Source organism: Festucalex cinctus, chromosome 9 (genome assembly GCF_051991245.1).
Source record: "Festucalex cinctus isolate MCC-2025b chromosome 9, RoL_Fcin_1.0, whole genome shotgun sequence".
Lineage (NCBI taxonomy): Eukaryota > Metazoa > Chordata > Actinopteri > Syngnathiformes > Syngnathidae > Festucalex > Festucalex cinctus.
In genome coordinates this window covers 29,022,823-29,045,801 of record NC_135419.1, presented here as the reverse complement: position 1 = coordinate 29,045,801, position 22,979 = coordinate 29,022,823, and the positions used below count along the sequence as shown (strand labels likewise).

Genomic DNA, 22,979 nt, shown 5'->3' with positions numbered 1-22,979 from the left:
AATTTTTGAATGTCCCATTTTTGACGATTTTTGCACATTTTCAGGGGGCATACTTTTGCCCACTTCTCCTACATGTTTTATCCGACTGACTTATGACTTGACCTGGACCATGCCAAGACCTGAGCCAACAACAGACGGAAAAATCTTGACTTTTGGAAATACTATATGATGAGCGCGGGGCATCAAAATTTGTGTTTCGCACTGAAAAAGGATATGCTTAATAACTCCCCGATACATGCTCCAAAAAATCCCAAACTTGACATGTATGTTTATCGTCAAGGCCTGAAGGTATCTCTATGACAACATTCAGTTATATATGCAGCGCCACCTCGCCCTTGAGGCATGAAAAAAAAATACCCCACATACGGTATTTTGTACAAAAAATGTAAACTCATTCTAAGTGTGATAACTAAGTCATTTATGAATATTCTTTTACTTTCCACCACTCAAAATGTTCACTGGCATTAGACTTATCCAAACATGTACTTTTTTATTTATTTTTGATAGCCTCTAATGGACATTAAAAGCAATATCGTGAATGAAGGATATGCTTAATAACTCCACGGTACATGCTCCAAAAAAATCCCACACTTGACATGTATGTTTAGAGTCAAGGCTTGAAGGTATCCCTATGACAACATTCCATTATATATACAGCGCCACCTAGCCCTAGAGGCATAAAAAAAAATACACCAACTTAACGGTATTTTTACAAAAAAAAAAAAAATCCACATGTCAAGGTTTATCATGCCATTTTCAAAGAAATTCTGCTTCCAATGTGCCTTACCTAAACTTGCCAGTACCCCAACGTGCCAGTACCCCAACGTGCAAGTACCCCAACGTGCAAGTACCCCAACGTGCAAGTACCCCAACGTGGCCCGGGCTGCGAGGGCCCTTTATAGCTGCTCGCAGCTCTAGTTAGGGCCCGAGCAGCGACCGCTGCGAGGTCCCTATTGTTTTTGTAAAAATTATTATTATTATTATTATTATTATTATTATTATTATTATTATTATTATTCTTCTTCTTCTTTATTCTCCGCAAACAATCGCGATTTTGGGTACCTAAATATTCACGAAAACTCACCGAACTTTGCACACTCCTCAGGTCCGGCGAAAAATTTGATATTATGAAGTCGTTATAACAACGCGACTCTATAGCGCCCCCTAGCGTAGAAAAATAAAAACCAAGCCCGGCACGTTTGAGCTAGAGCAACGAAAATTGGCAGGCACGTGTAGCACCCCGAGACGCACAAAAAAGTCTATTGGGACCATGTAGCTAAAATGTACAGGAAGTGAGCTATGAATTTTTTAATGTCCAATTTTGGCCTATTTTGGCACATTCACTGTAGTCATGCTTTTTCCCCCTTTGCAAACATTTTTCATCCAATTGACTTCAAACTTGGCATTTATCATCTCAAGACCTGAGAGAACAGCTGGGCAAAACATCTTGCCTTTTCGAAATACTATATGACGGGGGCGGGGCATCAAATATTGACTTTAAAATTTCATTTGTCCAGAAAGAGCAAATGCTGAATAACTCCCATGTACAAGCTCCAAAAAATCTCAAACTTCTCAGGCAACGTAATAGTCACGGCCTGAAAACATCTATATGACAAAATTCAGTTATACATATAGCGCCACCTAGTGGTTACAATAAATGTCATACTTTACGTTTTTAGCTACTGTGCTGAGCTCGTTGAAGGGATCCATTTGAAAATTGGTCAGAAAAGCCTTAAGATGTTGATCATGCCCCACACCGAATATTGTAACTTTTCGCCAAAGGGCGTGGCCGCTACGGTGACGCTAAGTCTGAAGATTTTTCGTGAAAATAAAAGCTGCATTAACTTGACCGAGATGATCCTATCTTCTCAAAATTTCACACATTTGATGAGAGTCCAGCCCTAAAGACATCTACTGACTTATATTTCATCTAACTGATAGCGCCACCTAGTGGCAATTTTTTTTCTTACGAATTTTCTTCTACGTTTTTCTCCAAACACGTTAACTGGACCTACCTCATATTTGCTCAGATGAGGGTTTCGGCCTTCATGATGTCACAACACGAAGTTTGTGAGTTTTCGCGAATTGCTGTGGGCGTGGCTAAGCGCTGTTCGCCAAGAAAACAACGCCAGTTTTGAGGGTCTAAACATGCACAGAAACTCATGAAACTTGGCACACACATCTGGCCTGGTAAAATGAGCAATATTTTATTGTTGATTGTGCTATTTTTACAAAAATTACTCAATAGCGCCCCCTAGAAGTTTTTAACGAAGCAGCCCCGGTTGTACGTTTAAGCAAGAACGACGAATATTTTTAGGTGTATGAGGGAGCCCAAGACCTACACAAAAAGTCTCTTGGACCCATATGCTAAAATGAACAGGAAGTGAGCTACGAATTTTTGAATGTCCCATTTTTGACGATTTTTGCACATTCACAGGGGGCAGACTTTAGCCCACTTCTCCTACACGTTTCATCCGACTGAGTTAAGACTTGGCCTGGACCATGTCAAGACCTGAGCCAACGACAGGGGGGAAAAATTTTGTCTTTTCGAAATACTATATTATGAGGGCGGGGCATCAAATTTTGTGTTTCGCAATGAAAAAGGATATGCTTGATAACTCCCCGGTACATGCTCCAAAAAATCCCAAACTTGACATGTATGTTTATCGTCAAGGCCTGAAGTTATCTCTGTGACAACATTCAGTTATATATGCAGCGCCACCTAGCCCTTGAGGAATAAAAAAAAAATACCCCACATACGGTATTTTGTACAAAAAATGTACACTCATTCTAAGTGTGATAACTCAGTCATTTATGAATATTCTTTTAGTTTCCACCACTCAAATTGTTCACTGGCTTCACACCGATCCAAACGTATGTACATTTCCATTTTGTTTTATTCATTTTTGATTGCCCCTTTGGACAATAAAAGTAACATTGTGCAATGAGTACAACGAGCGATGATGTGTATATACACTTTTACAAAAAATACCAATCAGGGCAACTCATTGCCTAAAAATAAAAAATAAGACGCTGATTTTTGCAGATCTTAACAATCACCAAAACCCATTGAGCTTGACACACTCATCACACCTGGCAAAAAAAAAAAAAAAAAAATCCACGTTTATCATGCCATTTTCAAAGAAATTCTGCTTCCAATGTGCCAGTACCCCAATGTGCAAGTTCCCCAACGTGCAAGTACCCCAACGTGGCCCGGGCTGCGAGGGCCCTTTATAGCTGCTCGCAGCTCTAGTTATTATTATTCTTCTTCTTCTTCTTCTTCTTTATTCTCCGCAAACGATCCCGATTTTGGGTACCTAAACATTCACGAAAACTCACCGAACTTTGCACACTCCTCAGGCCCGGCGAAAAATTTGATATTATGAAGTCGTCATAACAACGCGACTCTATAGCGCCCCCTAGCGTAGAAAAATAAAAACCAAGCCCGGCACGTTTGAGCTAGAGCAACGAAAATTGGCAGGCACGTGTAGCACCCCGAGACGCACAAAAAAGTCTATTGGGACCATGTAGCTAAAATGTACAGGAAGTGAGCTATGAATTTTTTAATGTCCAATTTTGGCCTATTTTGGCACATTCACTGTGGTCATGCTTTTTCCCCCTTTGCAAACATTTTTCATCCAATTGACTTCAAACTTGGCATTTATCATCTCAAAACCTGAGAGAAAAACTGGGCAAAACATCTTGCCTTTTTGAAATACTATATGACGGGGGCGGGGCATCAAATATTGCCTTTAAAATTTCATTTGTCCAGAAAGAGCAAATGCTTAATAACTCCCATGTTCAAGCTCCAAAAAATCTCAAACTTCTCAGGCAACGTAATAGTCACGGCCTGAAAACATCTATATGATAAAATTCAGTTATACATATAGCGCCACCTAGTGGTTACAATAAATGTCATACTTTACGTTTTTAGCTACTGTGCTGAGCTTGTTGAAGGGATCCATTTGAAAATTGGTCAGAAAAGCCTTAAGATGTTGATCATGCCCCACACCGAATATTGTAACTTTTCGCCAAAGGGCGTGGCCGCTACGGTGACGCAAAGTCTGAAGATTTTTCGTGACAATAAAAGCTGCATTAACTTGACCGAGATGATCCTATCTTCTCAAAATTTCACACATTTGATGAGAGTCCAGCCCTAAAGACATCTACTGACTTATATTTCATCTAACTGATAGCGCCACCTAGTGGCAATTTTTTTTCTTACGAATTTTCTTCTACGTTTTTCTCCAAACACGTTAACTGGACCTACCTCATATTTGCTCAGATGAGGGTTTCGGCCTTCATGATGTCACAACACGAAGTTTGTGAGTTTTCGCGAATTGCTGTGGGTGTGGCTAAGCGCTGTTCGCCAAGAAAACAACGCCAGTTTTGAGGGTCTAAACATGCACAGAAACTCCTGAAACTTGGCACACACATCTGGCCTGGTAAAATGAGCAATATTTTATTGTTGATTGTGCTATTTTTAAAAAATGACTCAATAGCGCCCCCTCGAAATTTTTAACGAAGCAGCCCCGGTTGTACGTTTAAGCAAGAACGCCGAATATTTTTAGGCTTATGAGGGAGCCCAAGACCTACAAAAAAGTCTCTTGTACCCATATGCTAAAATGAACAGGAAGTGAGCTACGAATTTTTGAATGTCCCATTTTTGACGATTTTTGCACATTCACAGGGGGCAGACTTTTGCCCACTTCTCCTACACGTTTCATCCGACTGAGTTAAGACTTGGCCTGGACCATGTCAAGACCTGAGCCAACGACAGGGGGAAAAATTTTGACTTTTCGAAATACTATATGATGAGGGCGGGGCATCAAAATTTGTGTTTCACAATGAAAAAGGATATGCTTGATAACTCCCCGGTACATGCTCCAAAAAATCCCAAACTTGACATGTATGTTTATCGTCAAGGCCTGAAGTTATCTCTATGACAACATTCAGTTATATATGCAGCGCCACCTAGCCCTTGAGGCATGAAAAAAAAATACCCCACATACGGTATTTTGTACAAAAAATGTACACTCATTCTAAGTGTGATAACTAAGTCATTTATGAATATTTTTTTAGTTTCCACCACTCAAAATGTTCACTGGCATCAGACTTATCCAAACATATATATATTTTTATTTATTTTTGATAGCCTCTGTGGACATTAAAAGCAATATCGTGAATGAAGGATATGCATAATAACTCCACGGTACATGCTCCAAAAAAAATCCCACACTTGACATGTATGCTTATAATCAAGGCCTGAAGGTATCTCTATGACAACATTCAGTTATAAATACAGCGCCACCTAGCCCTTGAGGCATAATATATAAAAAAAAAAAACACACATACGGTATTTTGTACAAAAAATGTAAACTCATTCTAAGTGTGATAACTAAGTCATTTATGAATATTCTTTTAGTTTCCACCACTCAAATTGTTAACTGGCTTCACACCGATCCAAACGTATGTACGTTTCCATTTTGTTTTATTCATTTTTGATTGCCCCTTTGGACAATAAAAGTAACATTGTGCAATGAGTACAACGAGCGATGATGTATATATACACTTTTACAAAAAATACCAATCAGGGCAACTCGTTGCCTAAAAATAAATAAGGACGCTGATTTTTGCAGGTCTTAACAATCACCAAAACCCGTTGAGCTTGACACACACTGGCAAAAAAAATATTCTACATGTAAACGTTTATTATGCCATTTTCAAAGAAATTTTGCTTCCAATATGCCAGTACCCCAACGTGCCAGTACCCTAACGTGCAAGTACCCCAACGTGCAACGACCCCAACGTGGCCTGGGCTGCGAGGGCCCTTTATAGCTGCTCGCAGCTCTAGTTATTATTATTCTTCTTCTTCTTTATTCTCCGCAAACAATCGCGATTTTGGGTACCTAAATATTCACGAAAACTCACCGAACTTTGCACACTCCTCAGGTCCGGCGAAAAATTTGATATTATGAAGTCGTTATAACAACGCGACTCTATAGCGCCCCCTAGCATAGAAAAATAAAAACCAAGCCCGGCACGTTTGAGCTAGAGCAACGAAAATTGGCAGGCACGTGTAGTACCCCGAGACGCACAAAAAAGTCTATTGGGACCATGTAGCTAAAATGTACAGGAAGTGAGCTATGAATTTTTTAATGTCCAATTTTGGCCTATTTTGGCACTTTCACTGTGGTCATGCTTTTTCCCCCTATGCAAACATTTTTCATCCCATTGACTTCAAACTTGGTATTTATCATCTCAAGACCTAAGAGAACAGCTGGGCAAAAAGTCTTGCCTTTTCGAAATACTATATGACGGGGGCGGGGCATCAAATATTGCCTTTAAAATTTCATTTGTCCAGAAAGAGCAAATGCTGAATAACTCCCATGTACAAGCTCCAAAAAATCTCAAACTTCTCAGGCAACGTAATAGTCACGGCCTGAAAACATCTATATGACAAAATTCAGTTATACATATAGCGCCACCTAGTGGTTACAATAAATGTCATACTTTACGTTTTTAGCTACTGTGCTGAGCTCGTTGAAGGGATCCAGTTGAAAATTGGTCAGAAAAGCCTTAAGATGTTGATGATGCCCCACACCGAATATTGTAACTTTTTGCCAAAGGGCGTGGCCGCTACGGTGACGCAAAGTCTGAAGATTTTTCGTGACAATAAAAGCTGCATTAACTTGACCGAGATGATCCTATCTTCTCAAAATTTCACACATTTGATGAGAGTCCAGCTCTAAAGACATCTACTAACTTACATTTCATCTAACTGATAGCGCCACCTAGTGGCAATTTTTTTTCTTACGAATTTTCTTCTACGTTTTTCTCCAAACACGTTAACTGGACCTACCTCATATTTGCTCAGATGAGGGTTTCGGCCTTCATGATGTCACAACACGAAGTTTGTGAGTTTTCGCGAATTGCTGTGGGCGTGGCTAAGCGCTGTTCGCCAAGAAAACAACGCCAGTTTTGAGGGTCTAAACATGCACAGAAACTCCTGAAACTTGGCACAAACATCTGGCCTGGTAAAATGAGCAATATTTTATTGTTGATTGTGCTATTTTTACAAAAATGACTCAATAGCTCCCCCTCGAAATTTTTAACGAAGCAGCCCCGGTTGTACGTTTAAGCAAGAACGACGAATATTTTCAGGTGTATGAGGGAGCCCAAGACCTACAAAAAAGTCTCTTGTACCCATATGCTAAAATGAACAGGAAGTGAGCTACGAATTTTTGAATGTCCCATTTTTGACGATTTTTGCACATTCACAGGGGGCAGACTTTTGCCCACCTCTCCTACACGTTTCATCCGACTGAGTTAAGACTTGGCCTGGACCATGTCAAGACCTGAGCCAACGACAGGGGGAAAAATTTTGACTTTTCGAAATACTATATGAAAAAAATAAAAAAAATAAAATAAAAAAAAAAATTTATAAAATAAATAAGGACGCTGATTTTTGCAGGTCTTAACAATCACCAAAATCCGTTGAGCTTGACAGACACTGGCAAAAAAAATATTCTACATGTAAACGTTTATTATGCCATTTTCAAAGAAATTTTGCTTCCAATATGCCAGTACCCCAACGTGCCAGTACCCCAACGTGCAAGTACCCCAACGTGGCCCGGGCTGCGAGGGCCCTTTATAGCTGCTCGCAGCTCTAGTTATTATTATTATTTCAGGCATATTTTATTCTCCTCACTTTTTTTATGTCAAACTACTCCCACATAATACTTCCGATTTACAGTGTTCAAATTTCAACTTGCTGAAAAAAATTCACACCTTCCTGCGTATATATCGTCTGATTACACGTTACTTATAGTGCTCGCGTAGTTGAACGTTAAAGTTCAACTTTTCCTCATTCTTTGAAATTTTTCTCAGTCCCACTTTCCACGCGCACTTCCATACAAACAACTGATCACTATCAGTAGCTATCTCATACTTATCTTTGCAGGTTTGTGATCTGGGCTATTTGCAGGCCATGACATTGACTGGATGCGTCTTACGCCAAAGAATGCTTTCACAGTTTTTGCTCTCTGGCATGATGCATTGTCATCTTGGAAAATTATTTCATTTTTTCAATTGAAGGGATAAGAAAGCTGTCCAAAATGTCAATGTAAACTTGTGCATTTATTGAAGATTTATCCACAGCTATCTCCCCAGTGCCTTTGCCTGATATGCAGCCCCATATCATCAAGGACTGTGGGAATTTCGATGTTTTCTTTAGGCAGTCCTCTTTGTATATCTCACTGGAACGCCACCAAACAAAAGTTCCAGCGTCATCACCTAGTCCAGTGCAGATTCCTGACTCATCACTGAAGATAACCTTCATCCAGTTATTCACAGTCCATGATTGCCTCTCCTTAGCCCATTGCAGTCTTGTTCTTTTTAGTTTAAGCGTCAATTATGGTTTCCTTTTAGCTTTCCTGTATGTAAATCCCATTTTATTGAAGCAATTTTGCAGAGTTCTGTCACATACATTGACTCCAGCTTCCTCCCATTTCTTCTTCATTTGTCTTGTGCATTTTATGTTTTCAAGACATATGGCCTTTAGTTGTTTGTCTTGACACTTAGATGTCTTCCTTGGTCTACCAGTACGTTTGACATTAACAACCTTCCCATGCTGTTTGTACTTGGTCCAGATCTTTGATACAACTGACTGTGAACAGCCCACATCTTTGGCAACCATATGTGTAGAGTTACCTCATTCAAGAAGTTTGATAATCCTGTCTTTGGTCTCAAGAGACATCTCCCTTGTTGGAGCCATGATTCTTGCCAATCCACTTGGTCCAGAAGCCATCCAAGGTGTGATAACTGCACTGTTTTTAACTCCTGACTAACGCACAGTTGTAATTTGAGGCAGGTGCCGAATTAAGGAAAGGAAATTGACTGGGTGTGTCTTTATTTTCTGCTCAAAATGGAGTGATTCCATATTTTTTTCCTGAGAATGGAGTGATTCCATATTTATTTCCCTGCACTCGCTCTATAAAAGTAACAATTACTGACCAGCACTGTGTTTTTTTCATAATTTCTTTTAGTGTTTCTGAAAGCTAAGATGTTGCTCTTTGGAAAGACCTTACGATTGTTTCATGCTTTTTATCTGAGTTTGATCTACACAATAAAACGTCTGAGAGTGCTCGCCCAAGACTGGTGATTCCATACCTTTTGCTAGGGGTAGTTTATTTTCCTTTCTATATTCAAGGCAAGGCAAGTTTATTTGTGTAGCACATTTCATACACAAGGCAACTCAATGTGCTTTTAACAAGGAAAGACAACACATTTGCATCAACAAACAGTAGTTAATATTCAGAGCAAAGAAAATAAAACAAAAGTTAGAAAATTTACTAAAGGAACATGAAAATGTTAAAACATTATACAGCAAACTTTTAAAAAATTAGCGTAAGGAAGTTAGTTTAGTATAGGCTGACATATTAACTACAAATGCACACAATGTCATAGCTTTTTCTACAGCTGTGGTGGTCTAGTGGTTAAGTTCTTTGTCCAGTAACCAGGAGTTTGTGGGTTTCGAATCCCACCTCCGACTGCACATTTTTTTTTTTTAGTTAAAACTAAAATCTCTTGACAACAGCCATTTGCTCTTGTCATAATTGTAAAACGTAAAAACAAAATACAACAAATTAACATACTACATCGTCCATCAATTCGTGATTACCGCAATCACATTTGTCATGAATATCATAGCGTACTTTTATGTGGTTGGTTTGGTGTAGCGGAAAATGCAATGGCTTTGCATAGTCCACAAACTTGTGTGTTTTGGTTCAAGTACTGACACCTTTCTTTTTTTTTTTTTTTATTTAAATGGCAATGTATTGACAACAGACAACAGCGTAACCCTGCCCTGCCCAGACCGACCCTCGGTCCCCTAGCCGATGAAATGCATCAGAACATACACATGCACAGCATACACAGCACTCATGTCGAACACAGACCCGCGGGAGCCATGAAACAAACGACAGTGATAGACGGCACGCAGAGCCGTCAGACTGGCTTGAAGCACCCAGCGCCGTGCATCACCGTAATCCACCCAACAACCCAACAACTCCCGCTATATGGCGCCAGTCAGAAACGCCCCGAGGCCCACGCCACCCCCACGTCGTGCACACTCCGATGCACCCCAAAGGCAAAGAGACTGAGAAAAAAACAAAAACAAATTGCACATCCGCCCTCCTGGCACTGTGAAGGCAGAAACGTGGCCAAAATGGGTTAAGGAAAACACAAGGCTGAACAAGCATCTCCAACGTCATCACCCTGATGTACATGGATGTTTTTTGCACATTATAATTAATATTAGGGGTGTGAATAGCCTAGTACCTGACGATTCGATTCGTATCACGATTCACAGGTCACGATTCAATTCGATACCGATTAATCCCGATTTGAATTCATAAGTCGATTGTTGAGATTTTTATTTTTTTTTTATTCAAATTTAGAAAATACTAAACAGTGAACTTGTACAGTGGAAGATTTGGATGAAAATGTGTTATTTATTCATTTGAAACTTCAGTCTTAGTCATTGAAATAAAATATTAAGGCTGAATGTTCCATTAATATAACATTCTTCCATGCTTAAGGTGTGAACCCTAACCCGAAATAAGACGTTTTGTTGAATATTTTTCCATTAACTCTTTGACTGCCAGCCATTTTCGGAAAAGGTAACCCCATAGTGCCAGCTGATTTACAGAATTTTACCGATCTTTCAAGCTCCACAGAAAATGTTGTGTTAGAACTATGGAAACGCGGATACTACCAAATGAAAGATTGAAGTCTCATCTTTCATCTAAAAAAAAAAAAAGTTTGTTTCTACCTTATTCGGATCTTCAGTAATCAACAATAGAAAACAGCTTCGTTTCACCCAAATCCTCTATTTTCTTCCAAAATACGGAGAAATCAAGCTTTTTGTGAAACAATGTTATTTCATGCACTCTAGTGAATTTGGAACTTTTTTTTTTTTTGCATGAGTGATTCTACAAACACCTAAACTTCTATAAAACATTACCCCAACAATAAAAAATATTTTTGATTGCAAAATAACAGTTTATTTACATGCAACAGTAGCAATCCGAACAAACAATTTGGAAAACTCTTTGCAAACTATTTACACGTGCGCAACAGTTTTTGTCAGTCTGCTTCTGCATGGACTGATTTGCGTCGAGGTTGGTATGATGAACGATGTGCTGGAGAAGTTCATCCGTGATGAAGAGCTCCAGGATGTCAGCTGGCAGGTGGGAATTCAGCTCTGCTGCAGCATCCCTTGGTCCTGGTTTTGCAGCAAAGGGGAAGATGGTTGGCTGCCAGCCGAATTCATCAACTTCAAGCCAGCCAGAATCTTTGGTATCTGCAAATATACATTTCAATATCATATATTATTTTAGAGCACTGTGATGCAATGTGTGTGTGTGTGCATGTTTACCTTTTTTTCTTGGATGTATTGGTTGATGCACATTCTGTAAATTATAGAAGACGTTTACCATCAAATATTTTATTAGTGCTGTGGAGAATCTTTTTTTTTTCTTTTTACCTTTGTTCTGCTCACTGTGAGAAGGGTCACTTTGGGCCCTATGAGGAGGAGCTGAAAGAAACATATACAATTACAATACTATCAAAAGACTTTCCTTTTATTGTTGCGGTGTATTGAAAACGCTTTTTTTTTGTTTTGTTTTGTTTTTTTACCTTTCTTTGTCGTAGAACCAGCGGTCGGACGTTGCTGTGAGCACGATCTATAAAATATACATTCACGTTTGTATAGGTAATAGATGTTTTAGTGTATATCAGCACATTTACACACGCTGCTAGCAGATCGCCCGAAAAGTTAGGAAAGTAATCTTACTAGCAATCTCTTAGCATGTTAGCGCTTACCTTCACGTTCTTTGGAAGACTGTCCAAGACTGTCTTGCATCGGTCCCATAGTAGTCGTCATCGTCCGATGAAACGTCATCTGTGCAGACGTGCTCGGTTGTGCACCACTTTTCTCCGGTGTTAGCATCGCTAGCCGGTGGGGCCTTAAGACGTTATTAGCATCGCTAGCCGGTGGGGCCTTAGGACGTGGTCGAAACGGCCGCGTCACCGCTTCAACTATGACTTAACCCCGTCATCACTGTGCTCTTGAGCACTGGTCGATGCTTTTGAGCTTTGAAAATAAGGATCAAGCGTGAGCTGATTGCCATCTGTAGCCTTTTTGACTCCCTTAGCCAAGTTCGCCATTCTCTCCCCCTCAACACTCTAGCTCCGCCTCTCTTCTTCTACTGTTGTCTCCTACCCGATCTTGTCCAAAAGACTCATCACAGCCATCTAGTGGCCAGGAATACTCATTATAGTAACCCGATCGGCTTGATACTTGGAGCACAGCTGCCCAAGGCTTTCCTCCACCCGTTTCCATAAAAAAAACATAGTAGACGTCAATTGACGTCTATGGCGGCCAATCCTAGGATTATACTGAACGTTTTTTAACGTTTATGGCGGTCAAAGAGTTAAAAATGGAAGTTTAAAAATCGATTCAGCCGCCTATTGAATCGATTCGAGAATTGCGCGATGTAATATCGCGATATATTGCCGGATCGATTTTTTTTAACACCCCTAATTAATATTATTATTATTATATTATTTGGTGTACATATTTTATCCTACTGTATAGTGTTAAAACTGCCATTGCACAATGCAATTTTTGCTGACAAGCAAAATAAACAGAACTTTTTTGGGAAAAAAAAATGTTCTCTTTACGCACAAATCATGTACCGACACCGAACCGAAACTGTGGCCCAGAGACCGAGGTACAGACCGTACCGTAGGCTACCTGTACCGTTGCACCACGAATTACAATATAAGTTGTAAATGATAACAGTCTACAAATATTGGTGGAATCACCAATACTGAACTTTGGAATGGATCTGAAAATAAGGTATGTGTTACACTCAATACTATCCATCCATCTTCTACCGCTTATCCGAGGTCGGGTCGCGGGGGGAGCAGGAGGGAAACCCAGACTTTTCTCTCCCAAGCCACTTCAACCAGCTCTACTGGCGGTATCCCAAGGCGTTCCTAGGCCCTCCAAGAGACATAGTCTCTCCAGCGTGTTCTGAGTCGTCCCCGGGGCCTCCCGCTGGTGGAACATGTCCGAAACACCTCTCCAGGGAGGCGTCCAGGAGGCATCCGAACCAGATGCCCAAGCCACCTCAGCTGGCTCATCTCAATGTGGAGGAGCAGCGGCTCAACTCTGAGTCCCTCCTGGATGACCGAGATTCTCACCCTATATCTAAGGGAGAGCCCGGACACCCTGCGGAGGAAACTCATTTCGGCCGCTTGTACCCGGGATCTTGTTCTTTCGGTCACGACCTACAGCTCGTGACCCATAGGTGAGGGTTGGAACGTTAGATCGACCTGTAAATCGAGAGCTTTGCCTTTTGGCTCAGCTTTTTCTTCACCACAACGGACCGATACAGAGTCCGCATCACTGCAGACGCTGCACCGATCCGCCTGTCGATCTCCCGCTCCATCCTGCCCTCACTTGTGAACAAGTCCCCAAGATACTTGAACTCCTCCACTTGGGGCAGGATCTCATCCCCGACCCGGAGAGGACACGCCACCCTTTTCCGACTGAGGACCATGGTCTCGGATTTGGAGGTGCTGATCTTCATCCCAACTGCTTCACACTCTGCCGCGAACCGCTCCAGTGAGAGTTGGAGATCACGGCTGGATGAAGCCAACAGCACCACATTATCTGCAAAAAGTAGAGATGCAATGCAAACCGGACCAACTCGGCTGCGCCTAGAAAAATGCTAGTATTACAAAAACGGCCACCACGTGGCAGCAGAGTATAATAGATAACCAGGGCCATGATGAAAACAAGCTGTTTCCGCACAATTTCACAAATTTGTGAATAATGATTGAACTTAGCTATATTCTAATGCGGCAGCACGGTGGTTAGCACGTCCGCCTCCGAATGCTGAGGGCGCAAGATCGAATCCGGGCTTCGGCCTTCCTGGGTGGAGTTTGTATGTTCTCCCCGTGCCTGTGTGGGTCTTCTCCGGGTACTCCGGTCTCCTCCCACATTCCAAAGACATGCATGGCAGGTTAATTGGGCACGATGAATTGTCCCTCAGTGTGCTTGATGGTTGTTCGTCTCTGTGTGCCCTGCAATTGGCTGCCAACCAATTCAGGGTGTACCCCGCCTACTGCCCGAAGCCGGCTGGGGTAGCCCCGCGACCCTTGTGAGGAACAAGCAGTTAAGAAAATGGATTTGTCTCATGATGAATCGGAGATGTTTTTCACGGCTCCGGAGGAAGCCCAGCAGTATGCAGAGCGACACTTTGGGCTGCCTGGCAAAAGCTGAGGAGGGAGATTTACCGCAATGAAGCTTTCAATGCTGTGGACTTTGTTTTCTGGACTTTTGGGGTAAGATTTTGATTAAGGACTGAAGAAAATATTGTACGTTTTATTAACATTTTTTTTTTTTTATTTCATGTGGCTTTTTCTGTGTTTTCATTTACTATTAGACTTCAAAATTATTGTTAAAATAGTACTGTGGTTTATTGTTGTGGTTTGCGGCCTATTTTGTTCAAGGTGCCGAAGTTATGAATACTGATTTACTTTTACAAAGAACTTTATATCCAAGTTGGGCTTTGTATTGAGGTTTGTTTTGACAATTATTATTTTTCTACTCTTAACCTATCTTTTCTTACTTTCTCTTTTCTGTTTTTTGAGGGGATATTTGCTATATGTGTATATTTTGTATATATATATATATATATATATATATATATATATATATATATATATATATATATATATATATATATATTTTTTTTTTTTTATAGGTGTCAGTGTAAAACATTTAAAACACGTACGGTAAAAAAGACAAAAAACACGTGAATGATCTGTGTTGATCATTTTTCTTTCACTACAACATGGCATAATTGCACTTGTGAGACAATGGTGACCGCTCAGTGCATTTTTCTTTTTATTTTAAAAGCTGACTAATTTTTAACATTCAGTAACTTGTGAAATTATGCACATTTTTTAAAACTGTAAAATACAACTTACTCCCCAGAAATACATGCATTGTTATTAAATTGTGTTATAGTGACTCCTTTTCACAACCTGACGCTTTTATTTTGTTAAGTTCCCGGATGCGCTGTGAAGCCGCTAACACAAGCTAACACAGCGATAGTACTTTCAGTTTCACTTTCACCCGACGGTGCATTACTGCAACGAAACAGAAGACAATGTTAGACTTTCTTGGAGTTGCTGGATAAAATACATTACACCTCACATCAAAAGATCAAGTGGCTTGGAGTCACTCCAGTGGGGCTCTCCGTGTGAGTAGCTTCGCTGCTGTGCTAATCGCTAACACCGATGCTACCGAGGGAGTTCTGTCAAAGCAGGGAACTGATGGAAGTGCTACACCGTCCAAATGGTTCCTTCGCTCAAATATTGTGCCCCTTAAACATTGTGTATTGTAGCTCCAGTGCAGTGAAGTGCATTTCGATTGGGTAATTTTGACGTGGACGTTTCTGCTGCTTCGCGACTGGCATTCTCTTAGAGGCTTTCCAAATAAGGAAGTGGTTGTTAATCGAGCGTTAAAAAATTTTGTGCCGTTAAAGGCTCTTTTAGTTAACGAGATAATGCGATAATTTTGACACCCATACATTATATATATATATATATATATATATATATATATATATATATATATATATATATATATACATATACATACACACACACACACACACACACACACAGTGGTACCTCTACTTACGAAATTAATTGGTTCTGGAAGAAAGTTCTTAAATAGAAAATTTTGTAAGTAGAGACGCATTTTCCATGTAAATGCCCTAATCCGTTCCAAGCCTCCCAAATTTCAGACATAAATGTTTTATAAAGCATAAAATGCATCAAAACATGTAACAAATACATGTTACAATTAGATTATTGCACAATAAATGATTGTTGTGCATAATGTAAATAACAAAGAATAGAGTGAAGAATAAAAATGATGGTCATTTACCTTTTTAACTGCAGTCCTCATCGTTTTTTGATGAGGACGCTGTATAGACACCGATCTAGTATACGCTCATACCTATGGTAAAGGTTCCTCTTAGCCAATGGGATGCCAGAAACATGCACAAACACCGATCTAGTATATGCTCATACCTATGGTAGAGGTTCCTCTTAGCCAATGGGATGCCAGAACGATGCACAAACACCGATTTGGTATTTACGCTCATAGGTACCTATGGTAGGAAATAGCCATAGCCGAAAGTATGTTGCGTTCGGTAATGTATTTTTACCTTTCGTATCTAGAAATTTCTTTCGTAACAAGAGGCAATATTTTCCCGTTGAGGAGTTTCGTAACTCAAAAATTTCGAGACGTTCGTAAATAGAGGTTCCACTGTATGTATATATATATATATATATATATATATATATATATATATATATATATATATAGATTAATGTACACGATGTTATTTCCTGCTTGGCATTGCTGCCTGTCGCACCTCCTCCGGTGCCCATGGGTCAGCTGCAGGGTCATCAGCCAGGATCACCAGTCATTGGCGTTTCGCCCCTTTAATCCTGGAACGTCTCCTGGTGGCGGAGCAGTGACAGGGACGTCTCCCTGTCACCCCCTGCAGCTGATGTCGGGGTTAGCTCTTTCCCCAGCTCCTGTCCTTCCTCCTCAGCCAGAGCCAAAAGCTGCCTTTCTCTGCCTCCTCTGCCAGATCTTTTATTGCCTTTCGGAGCTTCCCTCCAGTCACTCCTGCGTCCCTCAAGAGGCGTGTGGCAGACAGCCCCACATAGCACATAACTTCTACTGGGTAGATGGTGGTCTTCCAGCCTACTTCCCGGCACTCAGCAGCCAGCTCCGAGTACTTGGCCTTCTTGTGCTCAAATGCAGCCTCGATCCCCCCCTCTGCTGGTACAGTCAGCTTGATGAGGTGAACCACTTTTGCCTCGGTGGACCACACTACGGTGTCAGGGCAGAGAGACGTAGTGATGATCTCTGTGGGGAACCGGAGCTGCCTGTTGAGGTCAACCCTCATGTTCCACTCATGGCCGGGGGAAAAGGGCCTTGTGATGTTTCATGGCCTGGTGTACCTTTGCCCCCCTTCTGTGACAAAGCTGGTAAAGTTCTCTACCGATGGTGATTCTTTGCAGCCCTGTCGACACCCCTCCAGCACCTCAGCTAGCTTCCTCAGGACCTGGTCATGGCGCCATCTATAGCGCCCCTGAGAGAGTGCAGTCTTGCAGCCCGACAAAATGTGCTGGAGGCTTGCGTTGGGAGCGCTGCAGAGTGAGCAATATTCCTCGTTGCCGAACCATTGGTGAAGGTTACGAGGACAGGGAAGCGTGTCATAAGTTGCACGAATGAGGAAGCTGATCCTTGCCTGTGGGATCTTCCACAGGTCAGACCAGCTGATGTTTCGGTTGACAACTCCCTCCCATGTTGTCCAGCTTCATTGTCGGTTCCTGTGACACGGCCTTGATCTTGTAGCGCTCCTCCTCCATCCTTGCCACCTCCGCCACCACCATCTGCTTTTGCTCCTTGCGGTTTGCCTTGGACCAGAACCGTGGTGCTTCTCCCCATCCTAGGCCTGCTCTTCCTGCCTGGACTCTGCCCAGGATCTCTTGGTGATGCAGCCTACTGACAGCTTGGTCAACCTCAGACTGGGCGTTCCACTTTCGGCCAGTAGGAACCTTCGCGTTGGCGTTCCTCACTGACTGATCAGTGGACTCTCTTAGCTCGAGAACCAGCCTGGACTTCTCTTGCATGTAGCCCAAACTGATAGACTGCAGGGGCAACTGCAGTGCGTTCTTCCCAAAGAGTCCCGTCTCAGAAAGGCACCGTGGCAGTCCCAGCCACTTTCTGATGAATGAATTGGCTTTTACGTTCCATCTTACTCACGGCGGATGAGGGGATCTCACTCATTTTCAAGGGCCACATCACCCTCCTGTAGAGTATAAACTGGTAGCACCAGACTTTGTACTTCCCAGGGAGTTGGCTCTGGTTGATTCTTGACAGGCCGTCCGTGAGCTGTTTCATGATGGTCCTCCCCATCTGTTTGTCAGACAGCTCTGCAGTGTACTGCCTCCCCAGGCTTTTGATGGGTTGCTCAGACAAGAGGGGGATTTTCTCTCCCCCGACGACAAAGATGGTGTTGTCATTTCTGACTCCCCTTCTGAGTGACAGGTTACGGGATTTGGAGGGTTTGATCCTCATTCTGGCCCATGACGTCAACTCATCCACCCTTCTCAGCAGTCGGGATGTACATGCTGCTGTCTGCAGGAGGCTGGTGACATCGTCCATGTAGCACCTCAATGGGGGTAATCTCTGTCCAGATGGTAGTTTGGTTCCTACAACCATTTGTCTTGCTCCGATGAGAATTATCTCAAAGGCTGCCACAAATAAGACTGGAGAAATGGCACACCCCATTGCGATTCCCACTTCTAGCTGCTGCCACCCGGTGGTGAAATCCTGGAGGGCAAAGCACATTTGCAGATCACTGAAGTATCGCGCTATTAGCTTCTTGATGCAGGGAGGCATGTGGAAGAACTCCAGGGTGTAGTTGATCAGCTAGTGTGGGACCGATCCGTACGCATTGGCGAGGTCAAGCCAGATGACATGCAGGTCGGTCTTCTCCCGCTTGGCCTTCTGGATCTGGTCCCAGATCATCGTAGAGTGCTCTACACACCCTGGGAAACCTGGGACTCCTGCTTTCTGGCAATTGGTGTCGATGTAACAATTGTCTAGCAGGTAGGAGGTCATCCTTCTGTATATATATATATATATATATATATATATATATATATATATATATATATTTATATATTAGGGGTGTGACAATATCTCGATACGGCGATACATCGTGATATTTTCTCTCACGATGGCTTATCAATATGCCTATGCCAAGTATCGATACAGTCGCTGTAACAGCTCCATTGTTCCTTATTGCGCAATTACTTGTGGCGGGCCGCTAGAGGGAGCACCTCATAAGAGTGGCGGGGAAATGTGCGGCAGTCTTCAGCCGAAGAAGACCCAAGTAAACAAAACCTCGGCTGCATACAAGTCAGATGTGGATATATTGGTAGTGTGGAATGGATACATTTCGGATTTTATCAAATGGAATAGAGAAGAGACGGACATGGGTGTATACAAGAATTGTCTCACAACAGTTACACTGGAAACATGACGAATATGACAGCCACTTAGAGCGGCATCATCCAGGACTAGACTTGCTAAAGGTAAGAGCTAATTCTCTCTCTCTCTGCTTATTTAATTCTCCAAGGGCAAAGTTGATCACGCACAGCATCTCTGTGTATATTTGCAATCGATTTCCACCCGTATAGCGTAGTTGTGAATGATGTTTTTCGCTACGTGATTTCGTTAGGTGTCAGGGGCACGAGGTAGATGTCTTGCTCGGTGAGTTTAAGCGGGGGCAATACGACACGAAAAACACATAACGCTGTGATAGTTACAAAATGAAATGGAGCTCAGCTCAAGCTCCCGGATTTGGGCCCACTCTCCCGAACTTCCAAACTACACTAGTGCAACAAGAAATGAGTAATGGCAAACTAACACACGAGAGCGGAGGCTCGCTAACAAAACAAAGGGAGAAAGGAACACATACAAATAGCCAGACCACGACTGAAGACAACCAGGTAAAATAACCGGTCATTTCACTGAGAAAAAGAATTCCAACTTTGTAAGAAGAGATGAGGGCTAAACTAATGCATTTGAGTCGTCGCAACGTGTAGGTCTTACCAGCGAGTCAACAACGGATGGACATCTATCTTTCTTTTTTTTTTTACCATTTCCACGCATTCCATCAGTGATTGGGACCTCAAATCATACGTGCTGCTCTTTTTCTTTTTTTTATTTGAAAGAAAAGCACAAGCTTACTTTTACTTGTGTAAGACATTTATGTGTCCAGCGAGTGACCCAGTTTTGTATAAGTTTCTATGAAAAATGTATATTATATCGTCAATGTTAGTTTTAAAACATATCTTTCTACTTTTTGAAGCACACAATTTCTGAGCAATATTAATATTGATTTAATTGGATTTAATATCTAAAATTTCATTTAAATTTAATTCAAAATTTATTAAATGAAACAATTGACCATGTAACTGACTGGCATGTTGTATGACAGTAGTGATTAACAAAGACACAAATTTGTTCACAAGAGTTCTCTGTTGAGAAGACATTTGTATTTGTTTAAAAAAAATGCACTAAATTACTCACTCTGAAGAAGACACCAGTTTTAATGTTTTTTTCAGTGATGGTATGAAAATAAACTATATTGTCATTGAAAAAACATCAGTTTATGTCTTGAGTAGATTTATCATGATTATTGTGGACTTATTTCCTGACAAATATATCAATAATTGCAGTATCGTCATATCGCGAGATAATCGTTATCGTGAGCCTTGTATCGCATCGTATCGTGAGGTACCCAGACGTTCCCAACCCTAATACATATACATATTGTAGCGATAATTGGGTCGTCTTTTTGACGAATTAATAATCTGAACGTTACAGAGGTAAATTGTAATTACCTCGGTAACCTCTAGGGGCACAACGTTGGCTTTGCTTTGGGTTAACAGGAGCAAACAACGACCAAAATCCTTTCTTCATCAGTCATTTATAATCTAAAGTCGCCACACTCGATATTCAATGGTTCGTTGTACTAACAAAAGAATAATAATCCACTCGGAAACACAGATGACTTAGGCTGAATAGAGTTAATAAAACATGCATTTATTCACGATTACTACACTACAGAATCAAAACACTGCCTATCTAACTATCCTACCGTCAGAAGAAAAGAAATAAAATAAAACTAAAGCCTAATTTATGCCTCCACGTTTGCTCTCTCGTCGATGAGCGCCGTCGATCACATGATCGACGCGAGCCATGAATTTTAAGTGCTGCGTCGCTCGTGGCCGGCCGACGTGCACACGTCGTCAATCCTTGGACGCACGTCGATGGCGGGGCGTCGCTCGCTTCTGATTGGTCCGTTCGATGGCGTTTTTTCTTTTTTTTCTCTCTCTCTCTCCCCGCCCCCCGCCCAGATAGTTTCCGTGAAGGCAACTGGTGGCGCAAATCGACTTCCCTGCTCGGAGACCACGGCTGTGCATGTGGATATGTGCCTGGGACGAGAGGCGGAAAACAACAATAAAAAAAAACAAAAAACAAAAAAAAACTGTGTTCGCTAAGCGCACGGCTGTTGTGTTTTGGCGAGTTTACGGCCGACACCGGTGCAAATTGGCAATAATTAATTGCCAAGGTGATGAACTTACTCTCCCCCCGGCTTTGTTTCGTGTTTCTGAATTAAATTGAACTTCCTGAATCCGTCATAAAATGCAGAGGAATCGCCACTCTGTGGCGGCCCAGCCATAGCGACAGCGGGACTTGGTGTGAAACTCCAGCAGACACGATGTGTATTGCGCACAAGTCGGAAGGCAAACGCACGAGCGGAGCTCCAACGTGACGCCTCGACGCGAGCCTCTCGCAGAAGCATACTGAGGCCTTAATGAAAATAAGGAAGGAATGCGAATGAATAAGAAAACAGGAAAAGAGAAATTTAATTTGCCAGATCTGTGATATGTTTCAAACGTAAGTTGCACACAGTGATATGCCGAATTGGGGAATCAAATGTGCACTTACGAGAATGGGGGCTGCCTCGAACGAGCAGAAACGGGCGGTCTTTTGAAAAAGGGGGAAAAATAGTCAATGTTCGTTCAAAAAGGCAAGAAAATCAAAAAGGGGCTATTCCACAGGTGAGCAAAGGAGCCGCTCGGGGGCTGACGTAGTTGCATGGCACGTCCCTTGATTGGTCGGCGAGGTTGGTTCTGCCGGACAGCTGTCCGACTCCAGGTGTTGGAGCTCGGTTCGCGGCGTGCCTGCATACGGGGACGGCCAACCGTTGGAGGTGCGCTTGCACCGCGGCGCCACCGAATAGCAGGTGAGATGCGGTGCGGCTTGGGTGCACAACCTTGAGTCCGGCAGTACGTTGCGAGTGTACCCCGGGGGCCGCAGGGCTCGCTGCTGGCGGGGCAGTCACCGATGGTGAAGGAAAAAAAAAAGAAAAAAAAGGGGGGGAAAGCAAGGAAAAGGAGTAAAAGAGTCTCTTTGGGGTCAGAGTTGCAGTTTGCACCTGCTTTGGCGTGGCGTGGAGCGAGTGGATGCTCTCGTGGCAATGGTAGCTGCCAGGAACAAAGGGGGCCACGTGTTTGACAAGTTTTTTGGAACAAAGAGTCAGTGGGAGCAGGTGAGGCTGGCGAGAGCGAAGAGGGGCAGCGTGGAAGCTCGGGAAGAGAGAGATCGGGAAGAGAGAGAGAGAGGGGGTTCCCTCGTCTTTTTAAAGTCTATGGGCGGTGCTTCGGTAGGCGGTGGCAAACCCTTCTACTCCCTCACGCAAACTTTACAAAGTAAATTATTAAAGGGATTAATAATTTGGCATTAAATTTGGTCAGTCTGGCAAATCAGTTTTCCCACACAACCCGTTCAGCACACATCATAATTAATACATCATAAACTAACTTGTGAGGTAGTTCCTGCTGGTCTAATCTGACTGAACTGAAAGATATTGATTACCTTTCATTCCTTATGGAGTACAAATGAAATAGGACGTTCATACACACAAAGACATAACATGAATCATTCGTCGTTCAGATATCTATCATCATTATCATGGTATAAATGTGTAAAATGTGGTTACTTGTAAACTGTCACTAACAATAGTTCCAAGTTTCACCACTTGGCGGCGCTGTTGCTCCATCTAGACGTTCCAGGAGTGGAGGGGCGCGACGCCAGAATATCCTTTGTGGTTGATAAGAGGTCAGAAACATTCCTTTGATCAGGCGTTTGTATATTCCAAGTCATTGAAGGTGTTTTCTCGGGCCCCGGGGAGTCGGGCTTGAATAAACTCTTTTCGGCAGACGCATAAAAT

The 22,979-nt window shown here is 42.2% G+C and overlaps 2 protein-coding genes across 7 annotated transcripts in view; both read right to left on the bottom strand.

The window, feature by feature from the left end:
* The window catches only part of spdl1 (spindle apparatus coiled-coil protein 1), a 339,338-nt gene that overhangs the window by 190,662 nt on the left and 125,697 nt on the right, over positions 1 to 22,979 (bottom strand). The gene's annotated exons all lie outside the window — the stretch shown is intronic.
* LOC144026111 (uncharacterized) lies at positions 9,200 to 13,600 on the bottom strand. Its single transcript, XM_077532667.1, has 5 exons — positions 11,887 to 13,600; positions 11,701 to 11,747; positions 11,549 to 11,599; positions 11,441 to 11,474; positions 9,200 to 11,365 (listed from the first exon to the last, which is right to left on the bottom strand). The coding sequence occupies exons 1-5, from the start codon at positions 12,011 to 12,013 to the stop codon at positions 11,070 to 11,072; spliced, it is 555 nt and encodes a 184-aa protein (XP_077388793.1). The 5' UTR covers positions 12,014 to 13,600; the 3' UTR covers positions 9,200 to 11,069.

Bases quoted from the DNA above. Each gene is read 5' to 3' on its own strand.
- LOC144026111 (XM_077532667.1), bottom strand. From the start codon at position 12,013: ATGCTAACACCGGAGAAAAGTGGTGCACAACCGAGCACGTCTGCACAG. The intron at 11,600-11,700 runs GTAAAAAAACAA...TGTTTCTTTCAG, and splicing joins TGGTTCTACGACAAAGAAAG to CTCCTCCTCATAGGGCCCAA. The intron at 11,366-11,440 runs GTAAACATGCAC...GTATATTTGCAG, and splicing joins AATACATCCAAGAAAAAAAG to ATACCAAAGATTCTGGCTGG.